The 27,637-nt window shown below is 43.9% G+C and overlaps 2 protein-coding genes across 3 annotated transcripts; both read right to left on the bottom strand.

Moving 5' to 3' along the window:
• Positions 1-2,047: 2,047 nt before the first annotated feature.
• On the bottom strand, positions 2,048-6,121 carry GHSR (growth hormone secretagogue receptor). Its single transcript, XM_010127792.2, has 2 exons — positions 5,368-6,121; positions 2,048-2,352 (listed from the first exon to the last, which is right to left on the bottom strand). The coding sequence occupies exons 1-2, from the start codon at positions 6,119-6,121 to the stop codon at positions 2,048-2,050; spliced, it is 1,059 nt and encodes a 352-aa protein (XP_010126094.2).
• Positions 6,122-11,954: 5,833 nt separating this feature from the next.
• On the bottom strand, positions 11,955-22,280 carry TNFSF10 (TNF superfamily member 10). 2 transcript variants are annotated; one of them, XM_086754931.1, is made up of 5 exons: positions 22,042-22,280; positions 18,401-18,553; positions 16,844-16,886; positions 16,006-16,122; positions 11,955-15,316 (listed from the first exon to the last, which is right to left on the bottom strand). In XM_086754931.1, exons 1-5 carry the CDS (start codon positions 22,162-22,164, stop codon positions 14,871-14,873), a joined length of 882 nt encoding a protein of 293 aa, XP_086611057.1. In that variant the 5' UTR covers positions 22,165-22,280; the 3' UTR covers positions 11,955-14,870. The 2 variants fall into 2 exon arrangements, with proteins under 2 accessions (XP_086611057.1, XP_086611056.1); XM_086754930.1 differs by having other exon boundaries at positions 11,955-15,319; positions 22,042-22,277.
• Between the last annotated feature and the right edge of the window lie 5,357 nt (positions 22,281-27,637).

The following is a 27,637-nucleotide window of genomic DNA, read 5'->3' as shown; positions in this document are numbered from 1 at the left end:
AGATGCAGCTGCACCCAACCCTCCACCGCCACCAGCCCAGTAAGGTTATAAAGGCTCTCATCACTTTATTTCTTTTTCTGTTCACGTTTAATACCACAGGCACAGCTGAGATGTGAAACACTTATGTGACGCTAGGTGTGGGATTGGTTCACTTACTTACACAGATGTGTTATCAGTGAGCTCACATCTTCACCATCTTCTCAAGATTCCCAAATTTCTTGTTTTCCCTGAGTTGCGTGACATCTGCCATCCGATCTGTTCGTCAGCCGACAACGGGCGAGAGAGCACGACGAGTGACAAGGCAGAGGTGGTGAGGGACGAAACGGGAGGCGATCCCACAGCGCTGCTGTTCATTTGCCCCTTCATTTCTGGGCTCATGTACATTGAACCTGCGCTTGCTGTGAGTGCTGGAGCAGTGAGTGAGGCCGGTTCGGGTGCCGCACCAAGGAGCAGCAATCGGCCCCTGGCCCTAGCAAAGCGCTGGGTGATGTAAAAGACACAGAATTTACGGAAGAGGCCAAATTCTCTTTTCAGTTCTACCTGAGCAGCACTGTCAGCCAGAGGTGTAACAGGTGGAAAACGGCCCGTCAGCGTTAGCAGCAGTTTGAAGGCAGCAGGACTTCTGCTAACAGTTCATTATGGACAATCAGTTGTGGACCAGCTGGTAATAAACACTGGAACAAAATAAATAGAACGTTGCTGTTGCACATGCATGCTCCCAAGCTCTATTAGATGGACCACAAAATCTACGTGTCGGTGTGACAACAGATACAATACAAGACGTACTTATTAGCATAAAGGATGGAAAGTTCTCCGATTTGCCATTTAATGGCGTACTTGAGTTATAAAAATCAATTGAATTTAAGATTTTTATGGATCAAGTATGAGAATGTGTCTGCCTGTGTCTCCTGATGCAGATTTTGCTATTACTGTGTCAGGTCACGTTGGTTAAAAAAATGTCCTTAATTTAATACTGCAGCGAACTAGTACAACTGCACACCGAGCTTTCTGGGGGGACGTGGTACTGATAATCGACTGACGGGCTTTGAACAGAAACAGGGGTGGTTTACAGGCAGGGGACCTGTCCTCAGCAAGCTTTGGGGGTGCGGTGGTGCGCGACAGAGGGACAGGCAACCACAGACTCGTCACAAATACCGAAACAACTAAAAGCTTCCAAGTTCCAACACACCGAGTCGTTCACAGTCAAGCTGAACAGAACAAGTACAGATGATTTAGCTTGCAAAAAAAAAAAAAAATATATATATATATATTACTTTGGTGGGAGATTGCATTCCAAATTTTTATAGCATCACTGCAGTCCTTACTTCAGCACTGTCCTTGTTCCACTGATATATATTTTTAAAAAATATTTCAGTACAATCATGTTCTAAGCCACTTCTGCAAAGGTATTTTTCTCATTTCCTTTCTACTAGGACACGAGATGAAGGTAATTTATTTTTAGCATGCTTAAAAATTATCCATTTTATTGTCTCCTTTTCTTTTTTAAGAAATCATTTTCCTCATTCAGAGAAAAATGTTAGTTTATTTAAAAATTAAGATTATGAAAAGTGTATCAAATTCCACGTTTACGACTCCAAAAATGTAATTCAATTTTCTCTCTCTAGGGTCTAGTTATATGCTAGCAAATTCTTAGCCAAACCAAAGTCAACTCTGGAAAAATTCAGCTCAAATTAGCTGCTACTGAAGTCACACTCTCAAGCGAACCGGGCTACATTTGCCTCTAAAGAACGGTAAAGCCTAGCTCTCCTGCTAAAGTCAGTGCTAAAAAATCATATGGGCAAAAGCAGCAGAAAAATAATACTTGAGCGTTGCCAAATTCTGTGGCCACATGCCTCCTTTCATAGTCTCAAAGTTTAGTTGGTTTTTTTTTTTTTTAAATCTTTAACTGCTTACACGACATCTTTCAGCAAATCCGGATGACGATGAAAGTCCAGCTTCAACGTGTCGATTTGTGTTCCTCGCCCTCTTTCATGATGGCTTTCTGGAAAATACCGGTGAGTGATGCTCTGGCGCTGGGAGCCACGTGTCATGTGATAACGCTGGGTTCTGTCCAAACACGCGAACTTTCTTGCTTTGTGCTGGAAAGTCTTTTCTTTGGAAGGGGTTTGAGTCCAAACAGCCGGCAAGCGGCGACTCGGTACTTCTTCGACATGATGTTGTAGAGGATGGGGTTGATGGCTGCGCTAAGGTAGAAGAGGACAAAGGACACCAAGTTGCAGTACTGGCTGATCACCGCTATCTCCAAGGATCCGGCTTCAAAGGATTTGGAAAATAAATATCGTCCTACGTGAAAAGGCAACCAGCAGAGTATGAAAGCAAATACCACCACAACTAAAATAAAAACAGCAGAAGAAATTGTGTTAAGTGTGAGTATTAAAATCCAAGTGATTAAAATTCAATTTCAAATTAATCACAAAGTGCGAAAAGGCATCCCGTAAGCTTTCCGGTTTGTGTCCCTCAATACATTCTCTGAGAGTATCAACTATAATTACACATATATTACTAAATTATAATTATATTATTATAATTATAAATACTTAATACACCTTGATCATACCTAAACAGGCTGCCTGTACACTGCATGACTCATCTGATGTGGCATATTTCTGAACTATAAAACTGATGCTTTCATCAATGGAAAGTTAAAGAATCAGAATGGCAGCAAAAATGTCTAACACCCTATCATTGCTGATGTCTAACAAAAGCGAATTCTAGGTAATGTGATAGACTTAACGCCGTGGCCTATAGTGAAGAATGTAATTGCTGGGAAGCAAAACTGCTTACAGCCCAAAAGCAAATCAAACCACTGGAACTGGGACCTGCAGAGCACACGTGGCAAGGTAAGAGGAGGCAGCGGTGCATCCTTCCAGTTTGTCCATTTTTTAGAAGCAAGAAGAGTAAAACTAAATATTGAAGCGCATACTTATAGTTCTGTAGTGTATCTGTAATATTGCCCTGTCCCTGCGGTTGTGTTTCTGTGTAACTACAGTGTATGTACAATAATGGGAATGTGTGCATCTTTCAACACTGGCCCGTTTGAATTTCCATCCTAGAGAAAGGGGCACTTTTCTGTTCATCGCCTGTGTGCCACTGACCTTTAGTATTTGCCATATTTCTTTAGGTGTATCTATTAATACACCAGAGAGAGAAAAACCTGAAAACTCGAGCAAGGTTTCATGACATTCTTAAGCAATTTTTACTCATTAACCTGCTCTCTTGTGTTACCAATCCTGCTTCCTCATGCCAACTGACAGTAGATAATAAACTTCAAAGAGCTAAGAGGGATGATTCTAGGCATCTTTCCCCAAAAGCTTTCTGAACACGCGTTCCTAAGTTTAAATGGATCTTATGCATGACTTATGGTGGACTCTAAAGCACAGAGCTGAGGCTCAGAGTATCTGCTTTCCAGCTCTGCATCTCCTGGAGCCAACCACATCCATTTTTTTCAGCAGGATCTTCACCTACAAAATTCAGATAATGTTTCCCTACCTCACAAGTGTGCTCTGGAGCTTAATCCATGTACTGAATATTACCATGATGGCCATTGCAAACGGAATTTTAAGCATAGTCAGTATTTTGACATGTGGACATGCATATCCCTAGCCAGGCTTTTGACGGTTTGGTCTTCACGCATGCCAAATCGCACAGATTTCAACAGGAAGGGGGTACAATAGCTCCTCTGCACATCAGGCTATACTTTTAGGTGTTTAATTATGGACATAGAAGCATAACCTTTCTCTCCAATTTAAAAGAAGTGTTCATGCTAATCCCGTTTACTTGATGTTCCATGACTTTGCTTAGAAAGTGCCTTCTAAATTTTAAGCAGTACGTGAACACCGACGAAAGCAGACTGCATTGAACATCTGCCGGTACTGAGCCCTTACTAACTTCTCCTTCCACCTTTCCATCAGACTGTTATCATTCAGAGAATATTGGCTCTCTGTCAGAGGACAGTCTTGCCACTGTCTTGCTGTTCTCAGACCTTGTAAAAGAAAAAAAAAAAAAAGTGTCTGAAATATTGCAATGCTTGCGACAATACTTCAGGACAGAAATAAGCAGTTATTATTTTTTAATTCTTTACGGTTAACTATATGTAAATATAAACATGGTAGGAATGTATGCTATTAATTTACTTATTGTTAGTAGAGATTCATAATCCTGAAAGTCTAGAAGTGTAAATGATTAATTACTTCCAAGGTCACGCTTACCAGACTGAAGTAATTCTACTAATCATAAAATGTAGCTGAAAGGGCACAAAGCGTGCCGCAGGTTTTTTTTTATTTTATTTTATTCTTCCTGCTGTTGCATAGTAATACAGCAGGACAGGAACAAAAAATCAGTTAGGCTCCCATTTAACAATTAAGGCACTCAGGACACACTGCTAGCTCTCTGTCTCACTCATTAGCCCATCACCTCAGCCTAGCTGAAAGGAGCACGGCAGAGCCGCTGCCCCTGAAACCTTCCTCACGCAAAGCATCTCTCATCCCCACCGAAATCCACGGAGTGGCTCGCACTGCGGAGGACTTGGTGCTGGATAAAAGTAAGCAGCAGCTGCAGGATTCTGCAGTTTTCAGACACCACGCTGCAGAACAACTTTTTGGTTCTGTGCATCAAACTCCCACCACGGGCACTGACTTAGTTTGTTAAAAACCTGTGTTTCCATGTGCCAAGGATGACTGTTGTTTAAACCATCCAGCAATGTAAATATACGAAGTTGGGAATGACAGCTCTGTTGTCTCGATACAGTTTTCTTAAAGACACAGAGAATACACAGGATCTCGGAGCTCCCTGTTCACCACATCCTGGTGTCTTGCTCATAGAAAAACACAGGTTAATTTTGATAAGCTTACGCAGCCACATGCTAGTAAATGCCCCCATTTGCTACACCCTTGATACTCTCTTCGTGTGAACCAAGTGCACATCCTACCCTGCTTGCTTAGACTGCAGCTCAACTTTGTGGTTTGAGAAGGGTTTAGTTTTGTTTAAAAATCAAATAAACTATCCTTCTGTAAATAACATCGGTATCCACAACCAACGAGCAAAAATAGTCAGAAATCTCCAGGGCACTAGCTAATTCTGACTGTAGTATTTCTCCTTGTTGGTGATTGTTATTAACACTCGTTTAACTGTTTGAGAGTCCCCAGCTCAAACCAGTTAGAGATAAATCTAAGGAAGGAGGAGAGTTATTCTGTGAATGTCTTGAGGTGCAGCCCTTTCATGAAACACGTTCAATAAACGCTTTCTGTTGGAAGCGGCTACAGCGAACTACCAGAGTGCTCTCAGTCTTTCTCACACACAACACAAGCACACGCATCCTTTGGAAAAACAGAGCAAGAGGAGCCGTACCTAACATTTTCATACTTTGCTTGTTGTTCTTATCTCTGATGGCAGCGTTTGGACCGATGTTCTTTCTCTTCCTCCTCCAGAGCTTCCTCCCGATGAGGCTGTAGAGCACGGTCAGGCAAAAGACGGGCAGGAAAAAGAAGACGCTGGAGGTCCAGACCATGATGGTGAGGAGCCCCGAGCGGATGGCGTACTCGGTGGCTCGGCACTCGTTGGTGCTCAGGGGGTTTGTGCCGTTCTCGTGCTCGACCCCCACCAAGACGAAGATGGGTCCGGCACTGATGAAGGAGACGGCCCAGAGGAAGAGGATGACCAGCTTGACCTTCCCCTTGGTGATGATCACTTTAGCTCGCAGGGGGAAGCAGACAGCGACGTACCGCTCCACGCTGAGGGCGGTGATGTTGAGGATGGTGGAGTAGGTGCAGCTCTCGCTGATGAACTGGAAGAGCTTGCAGAGGAGGTCCCCCAAGTTCCAGGGCCGGTACTGCCAGAGGCGGAAGAGGTCCAGGGGCATGCAGAGGAAGATGAGCAGATCGGAGAAGGCCATGCTGGACAGGTAGAAGTTGGTGGTGGTCCTCATGTCCCGGAACCGCCACACCACCAGCATGGTCATCAGGTTGCCCACGATCCCCACAGCGAAGAGGAGGACGCAGGCGACGGTGATGCCGGTGAGGACGGGCGCGGGGAAAAGGTGCAGCGGGGGCTCGGCTCCCGTCCGGTTCTCCGCGCCGCGGCCGCCCGCGCTCCCCTCCCGCATCCTGCCGCCGCCGGCTGCGCATCCCCCCGCCCCCCCCCGCGCTGCCCTCCGCCGCGCTGCCCGGGCAGGTGCGGAGGGACGAGCCCGCCGGCCCCGCTCCGCCCCTCGCCCCCGGCCCCGCGGAGGGCTGGCCCTCGCCTCCGCGTCACGGGAGACGGGGGCGCGCTGCCTCCGCGGGCGCAGAGGGGCTGCGCGCTGCCCCGGGGCGAAGGACGAACCCAGCCCCGCGCGGCTGCAAAATCCGTCCCGGCGTCGCCTTTTAAACTTTTTTTTTTTTTTTTTCTCTTTTCTCTCCGAGTCTCCCGGCGCAGAGTTCCGCTGCCCGCTGCGGTTTGGGCTCCCGCTCGCTGCGGGGTGCGAAGCGCAGTTGGGCTGCGGGGAGGCGCGGTGCGGGAAGCGCCCCTCCCCTCCGCGCCGCCCCGCGCAGAGAACCGCGGATGCTGCGGGAGCCGCAGCGCGGGTGCAAGACCGCGGGGAGCGCTGCGGGTGCCGGTTCCACCGCCGGTCCCTTTGCTCCGCCCTTGGATGCTGGCAGGAGCCCGCCGAGGCTCCAGCTTCGTGAAGCTGCGGTAATCACTGTCCTCCACACGAGTTACCCGCGATTAAATTGTGATTGAGCGCCTTTCTGCCGCCCTTTTGTGGACCCGTGCGTTGGAACCCTGTTTCCCCAGCTGCAGCCCCCCACGCGCTCCCCAAGGGTCGCACTGTACCCCAGAAAAAGTGAGGTGGAAGCAGCATAGGGTGAGCCTGCGGCTGGCGAAGGGACCCCAGTGCACCTGCCAAGGGCATCCCGCTCCCCTTTCCGCCTCGTCCCTGCGACGGCACATGCACTCTTCGCTCCTGTTTTCCCATCTGCACCCCTTCCCTTGCACCCATCTCTCAGGTGGCAACCACCCGCGTCGGCATCGAGCTTAATCCATCTGAGGAACAGCCTGATGCTGGTTTTCCGTACCCTGTGCGCACGCCATCGCTATTTCACGGCGGCAGAGCTGTATTTCAGGATCGAGCACAAGTGTGGTGTGACACAACGCTGCGTTACTCCGCCTGCGCCTCTCAACCGAGCACTTTCTGTAATCACGCGTTAGCCTCAGTGCCTTGTCCGTATCCAAATTTGGATTATGTATTTCTGCCGTTTCATTGGAATTGGTGTTCATCATTCCTGCTCTTGAACTGTGAGACGGTTTTGTAGCAAGTTACTCAACAGTTGCTAAATTTTATGGAGGGTGGCTGCACATTAATTGCATTTGAAAAGAAGAGAGAGCCTAATGTGCTTCTCGCTTTGTTTATCCAGCTACCTCTGTACTTGTTTTATATGTTCCTGAAGAAAAATCATGGGCTGTATGCCACCAGCATATACCTATTTCATATCAGAATGTTGTGCCCAATCTAATTTAAATTACATTGCATTATATTACGAAGAGCTGGTAACTGCTTCTGTATTTAGGCTGCCAAATACTTTTATTCTTATAAGGAATTATTTCAGTTTTTTCTTTTTTTTTCCCCCATAAATTCTCAGACCCGTGGCATCAGCTGCAGGATGTTGATATTTGTCAGAGAAAATGGCCTGAAGCTATAGATGTGACTTTTTTTTTGTGTAGAGAGGATCCTTCATTCTCACAAAATTCTTCCAGTTTTTGCTGAGCTGTATCTTGTCGAAAATGACCATTCCCCTTTCCTGAGGGAGAGAAAAACTTTCTTTTATTTAAAAAGAAAAAAAAATGTATTCCTTATTCAGATAGCACTTGAACCGAGGTGTGTGTAGCAAAATCAAGTAGCCAGCTGTGAGGTAGCATCAGATTTATACACTCCAGGCAGCTTGAGCTTGTAATGTAATGAATTAACACTGAAGTTTGATGTGTCGCGTGAAAAGCCACTTGGATCAGAAATGGCAGTTGTGCTTTGAATCCTGCAGCATCGATCCTCTTCTTGTTTAAAGGGTATCATGAGTCAAGGGCTTCTCTGGCTGCTTTTCCTTCACGGGGTCAGGGCCAGACAAAATGTCATGCGAGAGAGAAAAAAAGCAGCTCCGGTTTTCTGATTCTTTCTGATTTCTTTGGCAATTGCAGGCCAAGTTTTGATGGGATATAAAGAACTGACATTCCACAAAGTTTGCACAGTAATGAATTCCTGCCTCTGCTCTGCATATATGGAAGGATAGTAGTGAAGGCAGTGGTGACAGAAGATAAAAGAGAGGATGGCTTTAGGCTCCAGAAAGTTAACTGCTAGCCCTCAGTGCAAGAACAGGCTTTTGATGTTGCCTTACCAACTGCAGAGAAGACTGAAGTCACTGATGTAATTGGGATGAGAGAAATGGAGAGCAAGAGGCAGAAGTTAAGTACTTTTTAGTCACAGTATATCCACTAACTGCATGTATGAACAAAACACGTATTAAAGAAATAATTTTGAAAAAGCACATTATTAGGGACATTTACCTTTCACGGAGCTCTTAAAATATTGGTGCTTCTCTTCAGCAGCTTTAAAGCTGTGTTGAGCACTGGAGCTAAGGTAGAAGAGAGTTTCTGTTTATTGAGGTTTGAAATCTCTCTCCCATGTTCTATTCTTTCCATTTTCTTCTGATCCCATAAAGTTTTAATTCTTGTTTGTATCATTGTTTGTTGTCATGGAAATATCTGAAGGCTTTGAATATGGAATGATGATGATTTTTATTGTGGAGAGATGAAGAAACTGGAAGGAAGACTTCAAGGGAGAGATCTCTTATTGAAAAATGATGCACCTCCAACAAGTCACAGAAAACCAAGTACAGTTTTTTGTTTATATTCAGGGGCAGAAGATATTTTGGCTGTTATTCTAAATGTATTTTAAGAACAGAAGGTAGCATCTGGTGCATGCTTTCAAAGGTTACGGTTTTGCAAATATCATCAGCGAGTGGCACTGAGGAAATACCAGTAATCCAACTTAATAACGTAAAACCCAGACTGTGCTCAAATGACTTTGTTTATATGGCAGTAAACATCTGCAAGCAGACTTTGAAGCAGTGCTAGTTTATTAATCAGCAAAGCTGTGCTCTAACACCACTAATTCAGAGGTTTCTCTTTTAGACTTGGCTTTTCGCCAGGCTTTGGCTCATTGTGCCCCCAGGTCACGCCCTGGGCGTTCATGTCCCTCTTCATTAGACTTGTTCACCAAGTGGAGAGAGACCATGGTTCAACGGTCACAGGTAGGTTTATCTGAGTTAAAACTACATAGTGTTTATTAAATAATCTCTAGCATGAAAGTAGTAGAAGTATCCTGTGGTTTTTTAGTATCATTGGACATTCTCTCTAAAGAAGATCTGCAGGATTTGATTCAAAGCTGTCCTGGCTTTGGATGCAAATGTTCACCTGACTTACACGTGTTTATTAATGCTCATTATGATTTGAGTTCTGTCAGTGCCAGAACATGCAGGATGGAATTGCATAGTTAATTATTCTCGGTCGTACTTTCTTGTTGATACTTCTGCCTCATGTTAAATGGGGAGTGATAACTTGGCTCAATTCCCCAGCAATTCTGCAGTTAATCCAGTTTGTCTTCACCCCGTAGTTATATGGGCTAAATACCCATGACTCAATACAAATTGAGAATAATAGCAGCTGAAGAACTCACAATCAGACAAAATCGAAAATATCTTGAGGAGGAATTTGTGCCCATTGTGTTTAAATTGCTGGTTTCTGAAAGGCAGTTTGAACAACTTTGGCTTCCCGAATCTTTGCTAATGCTGTGAGCGTTACAGACGCGATGTGTTGGGTGCAAAAGTACTATGTGCTTCAAAGACAAGGAGAGTGATTTATACTAACTCTGGTAGGGCAGCCCATAAAAATGGGAAGCTGCTTAAACCAACAGGCTTCTGCCGTAAGCTGCAGCCCCGTCTCACTGACCACGAGCAGTCTGACAGCATTTCTGCCACAACCCAGGGTCCCAACTCGATGTCACCTTGAAAACTTTCAGAAGAAACTAATGGAAATGTCTATAGAGGTTTGGATTATGAATGTCTCGGGAAAAGGGGTGGTATTACAAAGCAGCGGTGATGTGGCGGTCAGGTAGTTAAAACTGTGGTATCCTGGTAATCAGAGGAAAATTAATTATTTTTAACATGTGACATAGCATGCAGTTTCAGTTTGTTAATACAGAAAAAAAAGTCATGGAGAAACAAATTTTTGATGATTCTGGTGAAAATTCCTAGAAACTTTCACATAACTAAAAAAAAACCCCTCCAATCTGTGAAAAATTGTCTCAGACCCAACGATATCCTAATCTATCTTCCGTTTCTGCTACTGAATGGCACAAGGTGCCTTGGAGGGATGAATGAGATCTTGTCTCAGCGTACTTATTTATGTTATATTGATCAGTACATTCAGTCTTTTCTTAGCCCCTAATATTTAGATGTAATCTGAAAACTAAACTTATGAATCTCAAAATCGGAGTGTCTGACTCAGGTTTTTTAACTGTTTGCAGGGAGTACAGCAAATGCATCCCTGATCCTGCCTGAGCAGTGAGTACTGCTGCAATACAAACAGTAATAACTGCATTTACTAAGGCAAAGAGAGGCAAAAAATAGAGAAGTCCATTTCCATGAAGTGATGAAAGGTACAATAAAATCTAGTTAGTTGGCATGTCTTCTTTCCCATGGAAACACCAGAAAATAAAGAACTCTCCACTGAAATAAAAGCAGTCTCTACGAAAAGATTAATTTCTTTTTAAAACCCGTGGGCATCCTTGCAATTTGGGGCTGCAGTCGCAGGGGCTGCTTCTCCCCGGCAATGGCATAGTGGTTCCAGCTGCCCCCAGTGTGGATGGGGGAGCCGCACGCGCAGACCTGGTTGCTGAGGCTTGAGGCATGCCCATCTGTTCTGAATAACGCCTAACACAAACACTGGGCTAAACATTATTTAGATGATGAGTCTATTAGGGAGGCAAGCATCCTTTTGTTAATCGCGTAGATGTGCAGCGCGTAAAACAGCAGTGTGGGGGTCTGCCGGAGCCCAGTACAGTGAGAGTAAGAGAATACTGGGAATTGCTAAGAGAAGGTGACGTCAAAAGGAAAGACAGAGGTGAAACAGCCCTTGGGGGTGCCTAAGGTGGAGACAATTTTCCCGGGGGTTTGTGCCGCAGGAGCAAACGGCTTCCCCGCTGTGGCACATTGCTGCTGCTCTGCTGTAGCCCTGCTCTGCACGTGCAGGATGAAACCACCCCCTCTCCCATCTCAGGGCTGGGGTCAGGTTAGATGATGCCTTCACGTCTTGTCGAGTTTCCAAGGCTCACTTGGGTTTCATACCTTTCTTCGGTGGGGCAAATTTTGGAAGTGGAGCGGAGAGGTCAAACAATATCCTGTGTTTGCTTTTGGGGCAGGGAGTGCATTGGTTTTCAACATTAGGGGATCTCCAGTTTACTGCTGCTTTACAACATCTGTGTAAACGACCCCTGTCCCTTGGAATTCAATGTATCTTCTACTGTAGTTTGGTGACGGGTCAGAATTAGATGTTTCCATACAAAAGAGGTTTCCCAGTGCTTCAGTAATTGCCAAAGCCCAGAAACATGAGAAGGACCTCAAGGGAAGTGCTCCGGGTTTCACAGTCTCTGGTCAGGACGTTGTTTTCAGTGTTTTCTTCAGTGTACTGCTTCCAGGTGCTGTTCACCAGCTCAGGTCTGGAAGGCAGTTATATGGCATTACACAACATGGCTCAGTGGCTTGCATCATGTCCTTTGCATTGCAACCATTTGTGCCATTTAATGGATTATAACTGATAGCAACCAATGCCAGAGAAATTACTTGGGACTGGGCTGTTGTTTTGGAAGCCATAAGATGACATCAATAATCACTGCAAGACTAAATAACTATTTAGTAAAAATGTTTTATATAAAATGCATGTAGAAAAATGACAATATTTACACGTTACCACGACCTACATCCAAAAATAAAAATTTGCTACATTCGCCATTCAACATAAAGTGAGATGAAAGGTACAACTCACCTTTAAAGGTCCCTTTCAACCCAAAGTATTCTGTGATTCTATGAAACAGGAGTTGCCATCTTTCCATTCATCTTCAAATGCGTCCTGTCTGATATTGCTTGATAATCTCCCCCCCGAGACAATATCTGGCAAGCATGCCTTTGGATTATTCAGAAATAAAATATGCTTATTTGGTGTGATCCCTGTTGCAATATGCAGAGATCAAGAATATGTACACTTAGATTAAAAAGGAAGATCATGCCATGGAGCATTCCCCAAGCGACAGCAGGCATGGTGTTATACAGAGTTGAGGAGAGACCATGGAGCAAAACACTCCGTGTGTCATAGGCAGTTTATCTTAGCATCAGCTGCAAGTTTGTGGAGTCCCCCCCAGTTTCCTTCCAGTCCTTTCTAGCAGCCACGACTCCTACATTACACAAATTGGTTCTTGCCCATAGGGAGGGTTTCTGACTCTAAGCTGCCACCAGTAAATCTGAAATACTTCTTCACAGTTCAAATAATTTTTCTTTCAAATAAGGACCTAAAATAACATTTCTTAAAAAAAAACCCTAAACTTTTAAAATTGCTAAACACCCCCCCCCCCCCAACCCAATAACACGGGTCAGTTCTGTGCTGAGATCAAAAGCCTGTCCATTTGCAAGAACTTACAAAAGTCATTTCTCCAATATAGCAGACATCCAGACATGCAGGGGATGGTTTTGCTCTCCCTAGCCTTTTCTGGTAGACAGAAAATTCTGAATTAAATTCTGAAATCAGAAAGAAAACTGTAGAAATATTTTCTGTTCTCCATTGAAAAAAAATGATTTGGGAAAGAGGCAAACCAAAGCGTTCCAGTAAACAATGAAAAATTTCACATATTTGATTACCACTAAAAACAGTATATGTGACGCTATGTTACAACAGCAGAACAACATTAAACTTCATCATTTTAGGCTTATGCTGGTGTGGTTTTTTGCCCCAATCTGACAAAAGCAGGGCATTCCTGCAATTCTCTTGTTGCTCAAACACAGATATTTAAGCCAGCCAAGGTAACTGCTTTTCTGAATGACAAAATAAATGCAGGGGCTTCTGTCTATTCATTTCCTCTTGTTGACAAGGTAGTAAGATGAATGATGCCTGTTTACTCATGAGGCTCATATGCAAGGGCTGTACAGTGATTTATTTACCAGGATGTGGAGGTGAATGTGAAGGTTCCCACGGCAACCTTAGTGTATTTTAAAAAAACAGACAAAAAATAGATTTTCTCTTGGCATCATTCTACTGATATAAAGTAACATTTGCTGAACAAACGTCTTAATTTCCCTCCAATTTTCTTCCACTTTCACCTTCTTTTTCCCACTGTTTTCTCTGAACCCAGCCAAAAATGCATTGATGGTGCAAACAGGTATAACTCCACTGACAATGCTGTGGCCGTGCTGATTTATGCACCTGACTTTTGCTGTGGATCTAGCCCACACAGCTTACACTTGCAAATCTATTTTTTCCTTTTTTTTAATATAAAACAGTTCTACTCATAAAGCTAAAAAATACAGTGCCCAGGTTTTTTTTTAAAATATGGTTTTAAAAAAATTATGAAAATTTCCCACCCATTAGTAAAAATAAAATAAAAATCAAAACAGCATTACCTAAATTGCAGCTCTTGTTTAAGTATGGATAGTTGTGTCTGTTTTCCTTAAAATATTAGTCATCTGGGTGTGCTATTCTGCATTACATCCTACCAAATACAAGCCAGTACAAATAAACATGGAAGAACCATGTTATACTTAATTTGTGGCAAATGTCTAATGGACTGCAATATTTACAGAAAAACACGTTTTTTTTCTGGATCAAGTACTTGCTGTCAACAAGTGTAATAGCAACTACACTACTGAACCTATTGGAAACCTGGTGAAACCTTGCGGCACAGCAATTAAGTAAATAGGCACTATCATAATGTGCTGATCAAAATACTCATTGATTTCAAAACCTCTCCTGTGCCATTTCAGCAGCTGTTTTTATGTACAATATCCTGATTAAGACAGACTAATGTGTTTACTCAAGCCATGATCCTGAAAAACACTTAAGCACATATTTAATTTCAAGCATGTAAATATCCCAATTTAGTCAGACTGCTCATGTGCTTAAAATTAATCAGGTGCTTAAGTGCTTTGTTAGATGAGATGAAGATGTGCAGTTTGAGTTTCTGAGGGCCTTTCAACTTGTGTAAAACTCAGGTTCAAACAAAAACTTCCAGAGTAATTCCACAGGCACCAGGGAAGCAGTACTTGCAAAGGCTCTTTACAGGAGCTGAGATATGCAAGATGGGGTCCCAATGGAGACCACGAATAAAATCTGATCTTCAGTCTCAGCCTTGAGTAACTGGACCCAGAGCAGCAGCTATGTGGCTCTCCTCATCCTCCATTCCACGTGCCGTGGCTGAGCTGGTGTGGAGGATCTCTGCGGAGGTGGTGGTGAGTGCTTACCTGCCTGGGGTTCTGGCTGAAGGTATCAAATGCAGCATGCGAAAGCCTCGCACATCCCCAGCCTGGCTGGGCAGCGAGCCGTGGTGCTCGTGCCTGCACAAAGCATCGCCATCCGCAGCTGCAGCCAGCTACTGCTGCTCCTTCCCGGCTGGTGGGAGAGTATTCGGTACGGTCGGACCTTGCGCTGAGTGAGCTGAGAAAGGGGAGTCTGGTATTGTTGGTATTGCTACAGTGTTTGCTTATTATCCCCTATTTTAGAGAATTTTAAGCTGGTCCTGACTAGGAAAACTGGCTCCTCTGGGGCATGATTTTAATCTTTTAACCAATCATAAAGGCTCCAAAAAAACTTGCTTCTTTGTCCATGTCAACTATGTCACCATTACTGACTGAGACAAAAATCCTGTCCTCTCTTTTCAGCTGAAACACACCACCCTGGTAGATGGAGTAAAGTCCGTATTCTGCCTTTTTAGACCAGCAGCTTGTTCTTGCACTTTTCATGAGCAAAATGGGCTCTGGGTAATTAGTCAGTTTGTAAACATATTGGACAAGCTGTTTGGGATTCCTGATTTGTGCCAACAGATCCGAATCCTCGTTCTCATTTTCACGGAAACGAAAATAAGTTTGTGAGTAGATGTAATAAAAGCCTGTTTGGGGTATCACTAACTCGCCATTTCTCAGCTCCACGTTGTAAAGGAAAGAGTGGCCTTTCCTTGACGATTCCCAGTTGTTTATTTTTTGTCCGTTCCCTCTTCTGGTTGAGGAATCTACTTGAGAAACAAAAGAGAGAACATGTTAAATTAAAAGCCAGGTAGTGAAGCCAGGTGTCTGCTAGTCAGGGAGTCAGGTTTTTAACAACGAAGTAAGGAAACCTGTTCTTCCCAGCAGCTATTAGGGCCATTCTCAAAAAAAATCTGAAGGTCCAGAAGGAAGCTGTTTAGGTCTATGTGGGAATTCACAAGAACCACCTCTATTTTTTATTTTTGTGCTCCCAAATAAGAGAAAAAACCATCATGTTGTTACTTAGTAACAAAGTTAAAAATCCATTTGTGTCTGGTACCCTCCAAAGCTGCAGAAACCCTACCAAGCCTTTCATTAATATGGCCTGAATGTCAAGTCTCTCCTGTCTCTGTCTCACATGTCTAATAGGTCTGTCACCATAGCAGCTGGGACTCACACAACCAACCGAAGGAAACGAACGGAAAGAAAAGAGGAAAACTTAACATGAGGAAGAAGGATATTATTTTTTTTCCCCTAACGAAGGTTCCAGAAGAAAAGTTAGGAAGGTACCCAGAGGCAATGGGCTTCCCTCCCTGTTCTGTGACAAATAACTGAAAAAAACATTGTCTGGGACTGTTAACTCAATGCAAGTATTAAAAAATGTATGCAAGCACGAGCCTAGCAGTAAGAGAGTAATTTCTGAGATCTGTAAGTGTTTTTAAAGGTTCTTCCTTACTGTGTGGTGACAGGGAATTCTTCCTATTGCTGTTGCCTGTCAGGTGTGCTGCGATCCTGTTGATGGGACTGCGTGGTTGCTGCTCGTCAGTGCGTGAGAGGGTCAGGCCTCTTTCCGCTAAGGAAAGACCAAAAACGGAACCTCACATTAGAAGGAAGGATGTAAGAAGCACATGCACCAGCTGGTAAGCACATCTGTCCCATCTGACCTGATTTTAAGGAATATGTATATCATTTTTTTAAATTGGCTAAGTCATAGACAGAATGCTATTTATTGGCTAATGAGGCTCAAATTTCTCTTTCGTTCTTGCTCTCCTTAAAATGTCTTTATATGCCTTTCTGTTCTCCTTTTTCTCCTTCCCCCACCCCAAAATTGCCAATAGACAACTTAAGATAACCCATAGTACCAAATTTTCATATTCATGATCAGTATCTGTTAAGGTTCAGTATTCGTGATTCCAATTTCCACTTGGAGGTCATTATGCTTTCACTCAACAAGTTTAGAGCTGCATGAGCTTCAGCAGAGCTATTCCTTAATCGATCTATGCATACAGCAGTTCAGTGCTGCTGGGTCCCAGGAGAGCAGACTGTTTAAATGTCCCCGTAACCCTGTGGGACTGAGGTCTAGAAGCCAAGTCCTCTGCATCCACCTGAGTTACCTTCCTCTAACTACTTGACCCTATTTCTGGCTCCTGAAAATTTGCCTCCCAATAATAAGTAATCATTTTTCAACGACTTGCTGCCAGTACAAGATCTGAGTGTTTTCTTCACTTTTAAAAAATTCTTTGAGTGCCACTAGCAGCTCCTTTTCACCAGAGATAATAAAATTATTATAATACCGTTGACTGCAGATATGTTTTCCTCGTAGCTTCTTGACATCATCTGCCAACAAACACAAAGAAAATTAATTAGTTTGTCAGCAGAAACTGACAGGTGTAGGAAAAAGACATTCATTTCTCAAACTAAATAAACTAAAATAAAGGGTATGCTGGATTTGATCAACAAGCAAATAAAAACAGCCTATTAATTTGTTGTAATGAAGTATTTCTACATTTATATCTTTTATGTAACAAAATACATGGGAAAACATTTTCAAGAGAGCTCAGCCATCTGGGCTTTAAGTCTATTGTAAAATTTGACCCCTGTGCTTTTCTCAAATAAGAGATACAGTGTACAAGTACCAGCTTCCATTGGCAGAATACTTGGTAGTGAGCACTTCTGTGGGATCTTAGCTCTGAGAAATTAAAATTAATTTATTTTTATACCTCTACCTATTTATCTATTGAAGCGCTTAAGCCAGCGTTTCTTACTTTGTGCCATTCCCCTTCTTTATAACTGTTTGCTGACTGATGAAATGAACTGGTTTGTTACTGACGGTGGTGCAGCTGCAGCAAGCTGATGGTTTGAGATGATTTACCTGGGTGGCCAACATGGGCCCTGTATTGCCACTTACTGATGGGTTCTGCCCTGCCACATTTCTATTGATCCAATCCATCATTATTATTATTATAATTATCATTTATTATTATTTCTGGCACCCAGGCTATCTTTTTTTAAGCAATTAGGAGGCTAGCAAGTACACTAGATGTGTAAATGTCCACCAAATAAAACAATGTTTTCTTTATGCAGATGTTCAGGGACTTCACAGGCAGAACTTCCACCAAAGGAGCCAAGATCTCCGAATACAAATGGAGGATCTATTTTGGGCTGCAAGATTTGCCAGGTAAGTTTCAGCCAGAAGTGAATTTTTATGGATCAGCTTTTTTTATGTGCTGGAGGTGGGATTTTGAAAACCGTTCCAGAAGATTTTAGCCTTTCTCACTTTTCAGACAGGCTTATTTTCTTCTCTGTAGTCAAAATTGTATGTATTGTGTGTACGTCATGCAGGAGATGGTGTCCTCTGAATGCTCAGCTGGGAAGGTGCTGTGCCCGATGCTGCGTGCTCTCTTGCTAACACATTACACAGCTCACAGATCCCTCCTCAGGGATCTTTTTACCTCTCCCAGTGTTACATTTCATCTCATTTTCTCATGCCAGTCTCCCTGTGTTTCCAAAGAGGCAGCAACACCTTTGCTAGCACTATGGTCTGTATGGTCAGGTGGAAAACAAGCCTGAGTCAAGCACTTCAACCCTGAGGTATTTCAGATAAGCCAACCTGTCACTGAAATTAGCTTAGTAAAAGCTGATTGTCTTTGCTTTATTATTTCCTGCATCTTGTGAAACCACTGGCAGGATTTTTTTTTCGCTTCAGTGCAAGCAGTCTGCAGCTAAAGCTGTTGCTTGACTATTGCTCTGCAATAAAACAATCTGAGAGCCCCCCTTTATTCTGCTATTAGGATTCTTTAAATTGTAATATCACCAAGTGCCACTGTTTCAGCGTGTCGGTTCCCAAATACCTTTTTAATTAACTTTGCCAGGTGCCATTTTACTTGCCAGCAGGGATCAGCCGCTCTGTCTTCACTTTCAATTAGATCCAAGTTTTGGACGATATTTCCGATTTCCTCCCCGGTGAGACAACCAATGCCGCTCTTGGAGTACGTTTCCCGGAGCTGCAGCAGAAGGGAAAGCCAAGATTTTTCACCTGTGATGTGCTTGCAGATGCTCAGCCACGGTATGTGACTAAATTCACTACGCTTAAGAACATGAATGATGATCTATGACTATAGAGACAGCATGAGTAATTAATCCTGATTTCACATATTTATTTAATTATGATGGCATACCCAATATGCAAAAATATACTTTTATTATCTCCACGGACAGAAATTTGGTATCTAAGACTCACCTAAAAAGGCAGCTTTGTGAAAATTCAATACCCAAATCACTACTGTTGTGAATTCTTTAGCTTCTCAAGTTCTGCATTAAAAATATTTCTTTTGCACAAGGGATTTTTCTTCACAAATTATTAAGGATGAAATAAAACACCAGACCTTAGAAGTATCTTCTATTCTGTCTTTTCAGCCAATGCCACTTACAATCCAGACTCTTGCTAATATATATCCGTACCAGTTTGGGGTCTCTCTGTATTTGACCCCAGAGCAAAGTCCAGACAACAGAAATGACACTGGGGTCCAAATGAAATTATAATGCTGAATGCTTGTGACCTGGGCCTATGCCTATACCCTCTAGTCACGCAGAAAGCATGTTTTCTTCCAACAAAAAGAAACTAGTTTCGAAGGGAGTGGCAAAATTCCTGGTGATTCCACGGGAATCTGACTGGGAGAGTTGATATCATAGCGGAAAGCTCTTCCCAACATGCACAACTCCAGCTGGCGCTGTTGTTTAACGTAAGAGCACAGAACTTGTGCTGCCTCCAGCACACGCCAGCAGAGATCAGCTCCTGTTCGCTTGGACTCCGTCGCTGCTGCATCAGCTCTGAAGTCTGCTAAGGCCTGGCGTGCCAGTAAAGGGCTACAGGAACTTGGAAGCAACAGCAATCAGCATTAAACATGCAAAGCATTCCGATGGACTTGTGGTTGTGACGTTTAAACGTCGCTGCTCTTATGTTAAAGAAGTGTGATTTGGTTTGCTAAATAGATACCTTTATTCTACAAGTACCAGTTTTGTCTTTCCTTGAGACTGGAGTACTGAAAGCAACAAATGGAGTGATCTCCTTCACACTCCATGCTTTTCCTGCCTGTTAGAAAACAAAAGGCGTTTCGGGAGAGATTTAAGCTCCAGGAGGATTAGAATTCACCCATACCGCCCTGCAAATCCTGCCGGATTGAACAGCACCTTCAGTCTGCAGCAGCAGGCTCCATTGAGCTTCACCCAGTACCCGAACGGATTTTGTAGTTTGTAGGCATCGAAGCTGAGAAGTACAGTGATATTCTTACATCAGATTTGTTTCAAAACCCACTTGGTGATTAAAATTATGTGCTTATTAAGGTAAAACTGCACTTAAAACTAATGGCTCTGACAGATTTAACTGTACTGAGTTTAAAAAAAAAATGAGCAGATGAGATATTAATTTATTCTCTTACCAGATCTGCTGCAGCTCACCTCTGAGCTTTGCCCTCCGATCAGGAAGCAAACAGCCCTGCACTTCTGCCTTTTCCTTACCTGCACACTTTTCCCCCTAACAGCTTTACTATCCTGGCACTGGAACAGTATTTTGCTTGCATTTTTAAATCCTCTGGGAATGCAACCTTGTGTCAGAGCCCTGTGGTTCTGAAGGATTGCTATTTCTGTTTTAAGCGTGGAGAAAGCAAGGCATAGGGGTGTTGTAAGACTTACTCAAGTGAGGTTTATCTGTAGCACTGAAGTCTTTGAGGACACAAGTCCTGCTATCTTGTAGAGCTTCTCTCCTATTCTAGGAGTAGTGTTTTCAAAACAGAAGGAAGTCTGAGGATGTTTTCTTTGCAGCACAATGAACTTTTCCTGAGCCACAATGAACTTTATTGTGCTCACGTCTCAGCACTTCCTCCAATAGTAAAACTGTTAAAACAAATGGTCATATTCGTAGTCCTGCTCAAATTACTAGAGCTGTAGAGAAAAACCCCTGCTAGTAAACCCCTTTTTGTAAAAATGAAAATATCTGCAGTCTGTGCAGCCATAGTAACTTGGTTAAGGTGTAGAATACAGATATTGTGAACCACAAAGGGAAGAAAAATGGGTAGATAAATTTTGCAGTTTATCTTTTGAGATTTATTCCACACGCACCGTGTGGACGTGGGGTAGCAGACTGTGTTTCTAGATCAGCTTTCTTCTTGTTTACTGTGCACCAGATGGCACATGCAAAAAGATGTGCTTAAGGTACCCCCTCCAGAGCCAGCAACCTGACTTGGTAGCCCAGCAGAACTTCAGAGTGGGCAGACTCAGCTTTTCACACCAAATGCAGGCTTGTTATTCTTCAGAAACAGTGAGCTGTATTTTGGGCACGTATCACTAGATGTGGTTGTGTCCCAGGTGTACGTATTTGAATAGAAGGAAGGGAAAGATAAGTGTGGTTACTAATTACTTAGATTGGGAAGTCTGTTAGCAAAGGCCTCCAAACTGTATGCATGAAGAGAATGTATTTATATTTTTTTCTTATCAGTGTTATCCAACTTGATTTCATAAAATCAACACATCTCTGTGACTCCCCCATTCCAGCAAATATAAGACAGCCACAGTTACTAACTTAGCAGGAAAATCTGCTGCATAAATTTCCAAAATATAAGCATTGGCTTATACTGCAGAATAGTGTATACCCTTTAGCATTGGCTTTGCAGACTCTGACATCTCAGAAGACTCCACCTATTAAATTTGATGTTGAATAACTGCACAGGTAACATAGCATTTGACATTTATGCAATCTTTTCTAAAGCTGTGTGACTACAGAACCCTTACCTGCAGTGAGGTTTACCTTAGTGCCAGGGAGAGCAACACACTGACACAACTTACAGCAGGACAGGAAATTTGGGGAAAGACACTCAGGAAAACCCAGGAAAAGCAGGACCACACACATAAAGGCTGATGGGACTACCACCTAAATACAATTTTCTTGGAATGCAAACGATCTTTTGCAGGAAGAGGGAAAGAGTTAAGCAGCAGCCATCAGGCTTGAAGGGTGGCTGCAAGGAAGCGAAAGCACCTAGACTATGCAATGGATATTTTACAAGTCATTGGGGGGAATTCAGCGGTGTTTGCTGTCTGGGTGAAGTTCCCTGGGGATTAGTCACGGTCTTAAAACTAGGTATTTTCCTGGAGGAGGCATTTAAAGGGCACCTCAGTCCGTTTTCCCTGTGGTCTGTACACCCATCCAGCTGACAGGGGCTGGAGTGGCAGCGCTCCCATCAGATAGCGAGTTTGGCGCTCTTATGAAAAGCACATTTGTTACTTAAAAAAAAAAAAAGTTTTCCATTGTTCTCCCCTTGAACGCCGTCCCTGCGTGCACTGCCAAGAGAAGCCCAGACGCGGGGGAGGGCGCAGCTCTTTGTCCGGGGAGCGCGGGATGGCGGCGGCCAGCGCGGCCGCCTCCTGCCTGCCCTCCCTTCTCTCGGCCGAAAACAAAGGGAGAGAGCGGGGTCCCCCCCGCCGGCCTGCCCCCACCAACCTGTTTGAGCTCGTTGGTGAAGTAGAGGAAGGTGACGGCCACGCAGACGGACTGCAGCAGCACGGCGGCGACGAGCACGGCCCCGCAGGTTAGCCCGGGGCTGGGGCCGGCCGCGGACAGCATCGTGGCCGGGCAGGGCTGGGCCCAGGCAGCGCTGCGCTCCGGAGCCTTTTCCCGCCGGGGGAGGAGCGGAACGGCCCGGGGGTGACCCGCCGCTGTCCCGCGGCGAAGTGCTGCCTCCGGCCGCCCGCCCGCTGCTCACCCCGCCACCGCTCCCCGCCTCCCCGCCTGCCTCGGGCGGGACCCGGCCCAGGCCCGCCCCGGCCTGGCCCGGCCCGCGGCCGCGGTTGGGGTGGGGGGGCGGGTGCGGGTCCTGCCCCCACTGAAGGTGGGATGTTTCTCAGTTGCAGAGCATTTCTGAGCAACCTTTCTGAGCCATCCCCACTCGGGAATGGTGGAAACGATCGGGTGCTTTGAGAGAGACTAAGGCTGTGGTAAAGAGTAAGGAGAGGCCCAGAGTTTCTTGGCTCCAAGCTGGGTTGTCCTTCTCTGTAGCTTCTCCCACGGCAGAAAGGTGCCTGCTTTTCGTTTTGGTTGGTTGGTTTTCAAACCCCTAAGACTCCTGCTTGCAAACTTTTCCCCAAACTGTTGAGGCTAGATAGAAGATTTCCAAAGGCACGTGCGTGATTTAGGATGTGTCCGTTGACTTTCACCGGGGTTTTGACCCCTTCACCTCACACAGACTGTGGATTACAAGCAACTTCATCACTATCTGCAGGTGCTTTCAAATCAGCAGAGGTGGCACAGGTATGCTCTGCTGACAGTGTAGCCATGGAAAATTGGGATTTCAAATCCAAGTGCAGAGACTTTAGTTAGTTCACTTCCATGCTAGTGCTGCGGGGCAGTACAAAATTTTGGCCCTGCCCAATACGGTGGGAGTTGTCAGTACAACTACAGGACAAAATCAAAATGAAGGTCTCTTCATCTCTCCTGACTATCAAAAATATCTTTTGAAGACATAACTGCATTGTACTGAACAATTTATGGGGAAATTAATTGTTTTTTCTTCTGTCATAATAAAGCAAAATGATTCCCGAATCCCTGTTTAACGTGGCAGCAGGCAGTTTATTTGTCTGGCTCTTCCTAGCAATCAATTTGTATGCCACAACAGTTCAGATCTGTGTAATTCCAACACATATGTCAGATGGGGAGGATTAACATTTTATTGAAAGTGAGCTCATGGTCTCCTCCTACGACTTCTCCGCAAAGTAAATATGACTTTTTGGGTTCCTTCTGCTTTGCGGCATCACAGCCCCTTTCTGAGCAGGGCTAGTGGGACTCCTGCTCACTTTTACTTAACGCAAGGTAGCTGTCTGCATCAGCTTCAGAACAGGAATTTCTTGCAGATTTTAGCACATGCACAATCTTACAAAAACATATTCTGCCTCCTACTTTGTTTATCATGGCTCATAAATTCCTAAGAAAGAGATTTCATCTGTGGGAGCCATGTGAAGCATCAATTAAAAAGCAGTAAGTAATTTGGAGGAAGATTCCCGCCTGCTGCAGAGTTTGTGCGGGTTTTCATTTCAAATGCTCAGGGAGGTCCTACCTCCTTTGAAGTAAACAAACTTTGTCTCGCTGCTTCCTGTCGAAGAGAATAGAAACAAAAGTGAAAGGAAGCCCAGGGCACTATGGAGCACTGTAGTTGTTGTTAACATTTAGGCGTTGATCTTTATTCTGTGTTTTTCCAGCCTCTTCATGGATTTCTCCCTAACCTATAACTAATAACAGAACTATTTTTGTAGATAAATGTACCAATTCATGAAAGATTTTTTCAAGAGCCATGTACTCAGCTTGTAGATTTCTACCAGACATGGTCCATGTGCCCCGACCCATCATTTGAAATCCTCTATAGATATTCCTTATGTCTCTGATGTAATGCTTTTTTCATCAGTTTCAGTGTCGTAAGGCAAAATTAATGAAGTTTGTTTTGAAAAGAACAACTGGGAAAATAAGAGGAAAAAAACCACTCAAATCTCTCCGTTCCAAAAATGATTATGTCACATTTCTTTCTGAAGTTTTCAGATCTTAAAATCTCTTTGTGCGATGATAAAATGTTTATGGGTTTCCACACTGACACTACGAGAGTGAAACTCCAACCATTTTCACCATCGAATACACTTGAAAATCTATGCTACTTTTAATGCTTACTTTTCTGCAGTTAATTTTTTTCTCTAATAAGTGTAAACTTATACTGAAAATAATTTGCTTCAAAGGTTCTGAGAGTATAAAACTGTTTTGATGAAATTTTACCACAGTAAAACTGTGGGGTCATGACACCAGTGGGAAGGAATGTCATTAGCGCCCGTTTAAACAAAACCAAGTTCTGTTCATTTGCGTAGCACTGGACTGAAGCAGCTCCCCAGCAAAACCTCTGATTCTTCCTGGCTCCTTCATCCTATTAAAGCTCACTCAGTGAACCATTTAATTAGAGATAAACTTTAATTGGTCCTGTGGACTCAGGACCTGTGTTACTTGGCATGTCAAGGAAACACCTGGCAGTGGACCTGCCATACCCCCCAGCAGTGTGACTAGTAGGAGTCTGTAACGGCTCTGAAAATGTATAAAAATGAAAGGAAGGGAAAAGTGTCTTGAAAAAGTCCTTAATTCTGATTCCTCACTGATTGCAGCAATGGGAGTGATGATGTTTTCAGAGGTATTTATAAGTACACTTCTCCCAGTGATGCAGATGGTTATTACCAGTGCTGTCACTCCCCGCCAGCCCCAGCGCAGCAGAGCCGTGCTCGTTTTCCAAGTCGGAGAAAGCAGAGCTGACTTTCTGGTACGTAGCAGTTCTCAACATTGATTTCTCTGACGAGCAGCAAAGGAGGCCGTGTTTTTCGTCACAGGTAATTATAATTGTAATTGGGCTGTAGCTGCGGAGAGGGGATTTAGCTGTTCTGGAGAGGGGAGCAGCCCCACGGCTGCGCTTTCCACCTCCTAGGAGCATGGCTCAGATTGAGCTTTTTGTCACCAAAGATGCTCTGGCCACTTAAATCTTCCTTCACAAGATAATGCCCAGCTTAGGTACCTGATTCCCACCAGGAGACACCTGAATGCTTCCGTTGGTTTGGGCTTTACTACTTCAGCCATTAGTTCCTACCATGAAGATATTTGGCTGTAAGAGCACAGGAAGAAATTGCTGGGTCTGCTCTCCTACTCGAAAGGAAGGGACAATCTGTGCCCACCTCCGCAGCCTGCCAGTGCACGCGTGGGGCACTGCCATGCTCTGCTTCAGGGGCACGGGCCGTGAACGGCCTCATCCTGCCAAGCCTCCCAATTAAGCAGGCACAAAAAGCACGGTTTGTGGCAGCCAGCGCAGAGTTAACCTTGCACAGTGGGACAGATCACATCTTGGCTCTTGTGGTTTGTTCGTTCCTTCGTGGTCCTTGCACCAGATTCAGACCTCATGTTTTAGTGTCAGTTGCAAACCATTGCAAATTCATGAGTTCATCGTGATTTATACCATCATGGGATCAGAGTGAGGATCTGTTTATCAGTGCAATGCCCTTTTTGCCTATGGTGTTACACAAACAACAGCAATGGTCCAGCTGGCCCAAAATGCACCTATGAATTAATTTATTCAGACCTGACGTCTCTCTTTCAATGCCCCAAGCGGTGGATTTGATAAATAGGGCAGGGGATACACGTGCACACACATGCCACGCTCATTTCCAATAATGCTGTAGCATTAACACTCTACATCTAGCTTTGGATCTCTCATTTTTTGGTTGACAAAATACTTAACCTTTTGCTTGTTTATGTACTGTATATATTTTAAGCTTTTTCATTAATTACGCCAATTATATAGGGCTACCTCCAACAGTATAGTGTCCTTTATGACAATTCTTAATTTTTAAGAGAATCAGTACTTCTTTAGCGTTCTACAAAATGTTTGTACTGCAGAAAGCCAGTCCTGGAGTGCAACAGGAGCAGTGGCAGCAGCATTCTCCAGACCTGTACACCTTCACAAGATCATTAACTGTGGATTTGAGGTTTGTTGGCAGCATCTCTGGAAGCTCAACTCTTGTGCTTTACGCTGTCCTGGCCAACCTGGTTTATTAAGTTACCATGGCTTAAAAAGGGAAGAGCACCTTCCTGATGCTGAATTTCCCCAGGAGTTTTGGTAAAACTCCGGCCGTGGGCTGCAGTACTGCGCATGGTGCCTGTTCTTCTGCCATTCACTGGCTGAGCCAAATGCTGGGGATTGCCACCAGGCATGTTCCAGCAAAGCACCTAGGTGTTACTCAGCAAATCAGTGCAAGTAGAGTGCTTTGGTCTAAGATTCCTCATCGTGTTTTTTCATATACCTGGTTTATATGTCACTGTTTTAATTCTTATTTGTAGTGCTGCAACTCAGAATTTCAGTTCCACAGGAAAGTCTCACATTTCAAAATTTCTGTTTGTCTTACAGTGAAAGATTTTGATTAAAGAAAACTTTCAAAAAACCTCATTTTGGAATATTTGAAACGACTTTATCATTAGAATAACATCTCTATCTATTGTAAGGGCTATATGGCTATACTTTCCTGCATGTTCCTCGAGATCGCTCAGGTAGAAACAACTCATTTCAGCTGCAGATCCCAAGGCTGGATCTGACCTGGCCGTGAGGCTGTCACCTTATTACGTGACCATACTTATGTGAAGCACTAGATGATCCTAAGGCTCCCTTGCTAAGGGAGTGAAGTGGAGGTTTACAGCTGCTTTTAAGTCTTTCTTTATATTACATTAACAAAGTGATAATGTTGAAACAGGATCATTGCAGGCCCAGCTCTGGGGGAAGCTGAGTGGAAATCCATAACACACCTAGCTGCCTCAGCAACGTTTCAGAAAGAGGAAGAATTGTCCCTGGAACATAGCAAAGCCTTGCTAAGCAATCAGCTTAAGCCTTGAAGCATGAAATTTTATCATCTTTACTATAGGTGAGTGCCTTTAACCTCCACTGAAAACAGAAGACAAATATTTCCCTTTAAGGTACCAGATATGTAGGCAAAGAAATTACTTTTTTGGAGGCTTCTTCATGGTAAAGCATCTGTCACATACCTGTCTGTCTTTGGGCTACAGTTTCCTCTTGGGCCAGATTAAAAGCAGTAACAAGGCTGTAGGTAGAGAAAAGAATGAGATTTCTGCTTCCTTGCTGAGGGAACCTGCCATCTGCCCTCCCCTGTGCTGTCAGCATTGTGGCCAGGGCTCCTGCTTGGATCTGTTCTTCCAGCTGGCAAAAAAAATGCTGTGGGCACAGAGAAAATGGGGAGAGGCAGCTGGAGATGATTTTTGGTTACATGGAACCTCTTCCCTGTCCCTTTAACTAGTATAAAGAGTGTAATGGATTGGACTGTACATTTGTATTTTGTTAATTGGATGGACTGTTTTCTGTGTTGTGACTGAAAAAACCTGGAGTGAAGTTAAATTCTCAGCTCTGTCCAGTAGAATCTGCTTTCCTGCAGTCTTGGTTTGGCTTGGTCTGCAGCATATTTAGTCCATATTGAGTATGTGTGGATTTGTTTGTGTATTTCTAGCAGTACAACCATCACAA

This window comes from Chlamydotis macqueenii, chromosome 9 (genome assembly GCF_036417535.1).
Source record: "Chlamydotis macqueenii isolate bChlMac1 chromosome 9, bChlMac1.mat, whole genome shotgun sequence".
In the NCBI taxonomy this organism is placed as follows: Eukaryota; Metazoa; Chordata; class Aves; order Otidiformes; family Otididae; genus Chlamydotis; species Chlamydotis macqueenii.
The sequence above is the reverse complement of the archived record's forward strand: the minus strand, read 5'-3'. Positions and strand labels throughout refer to the sequence as shown.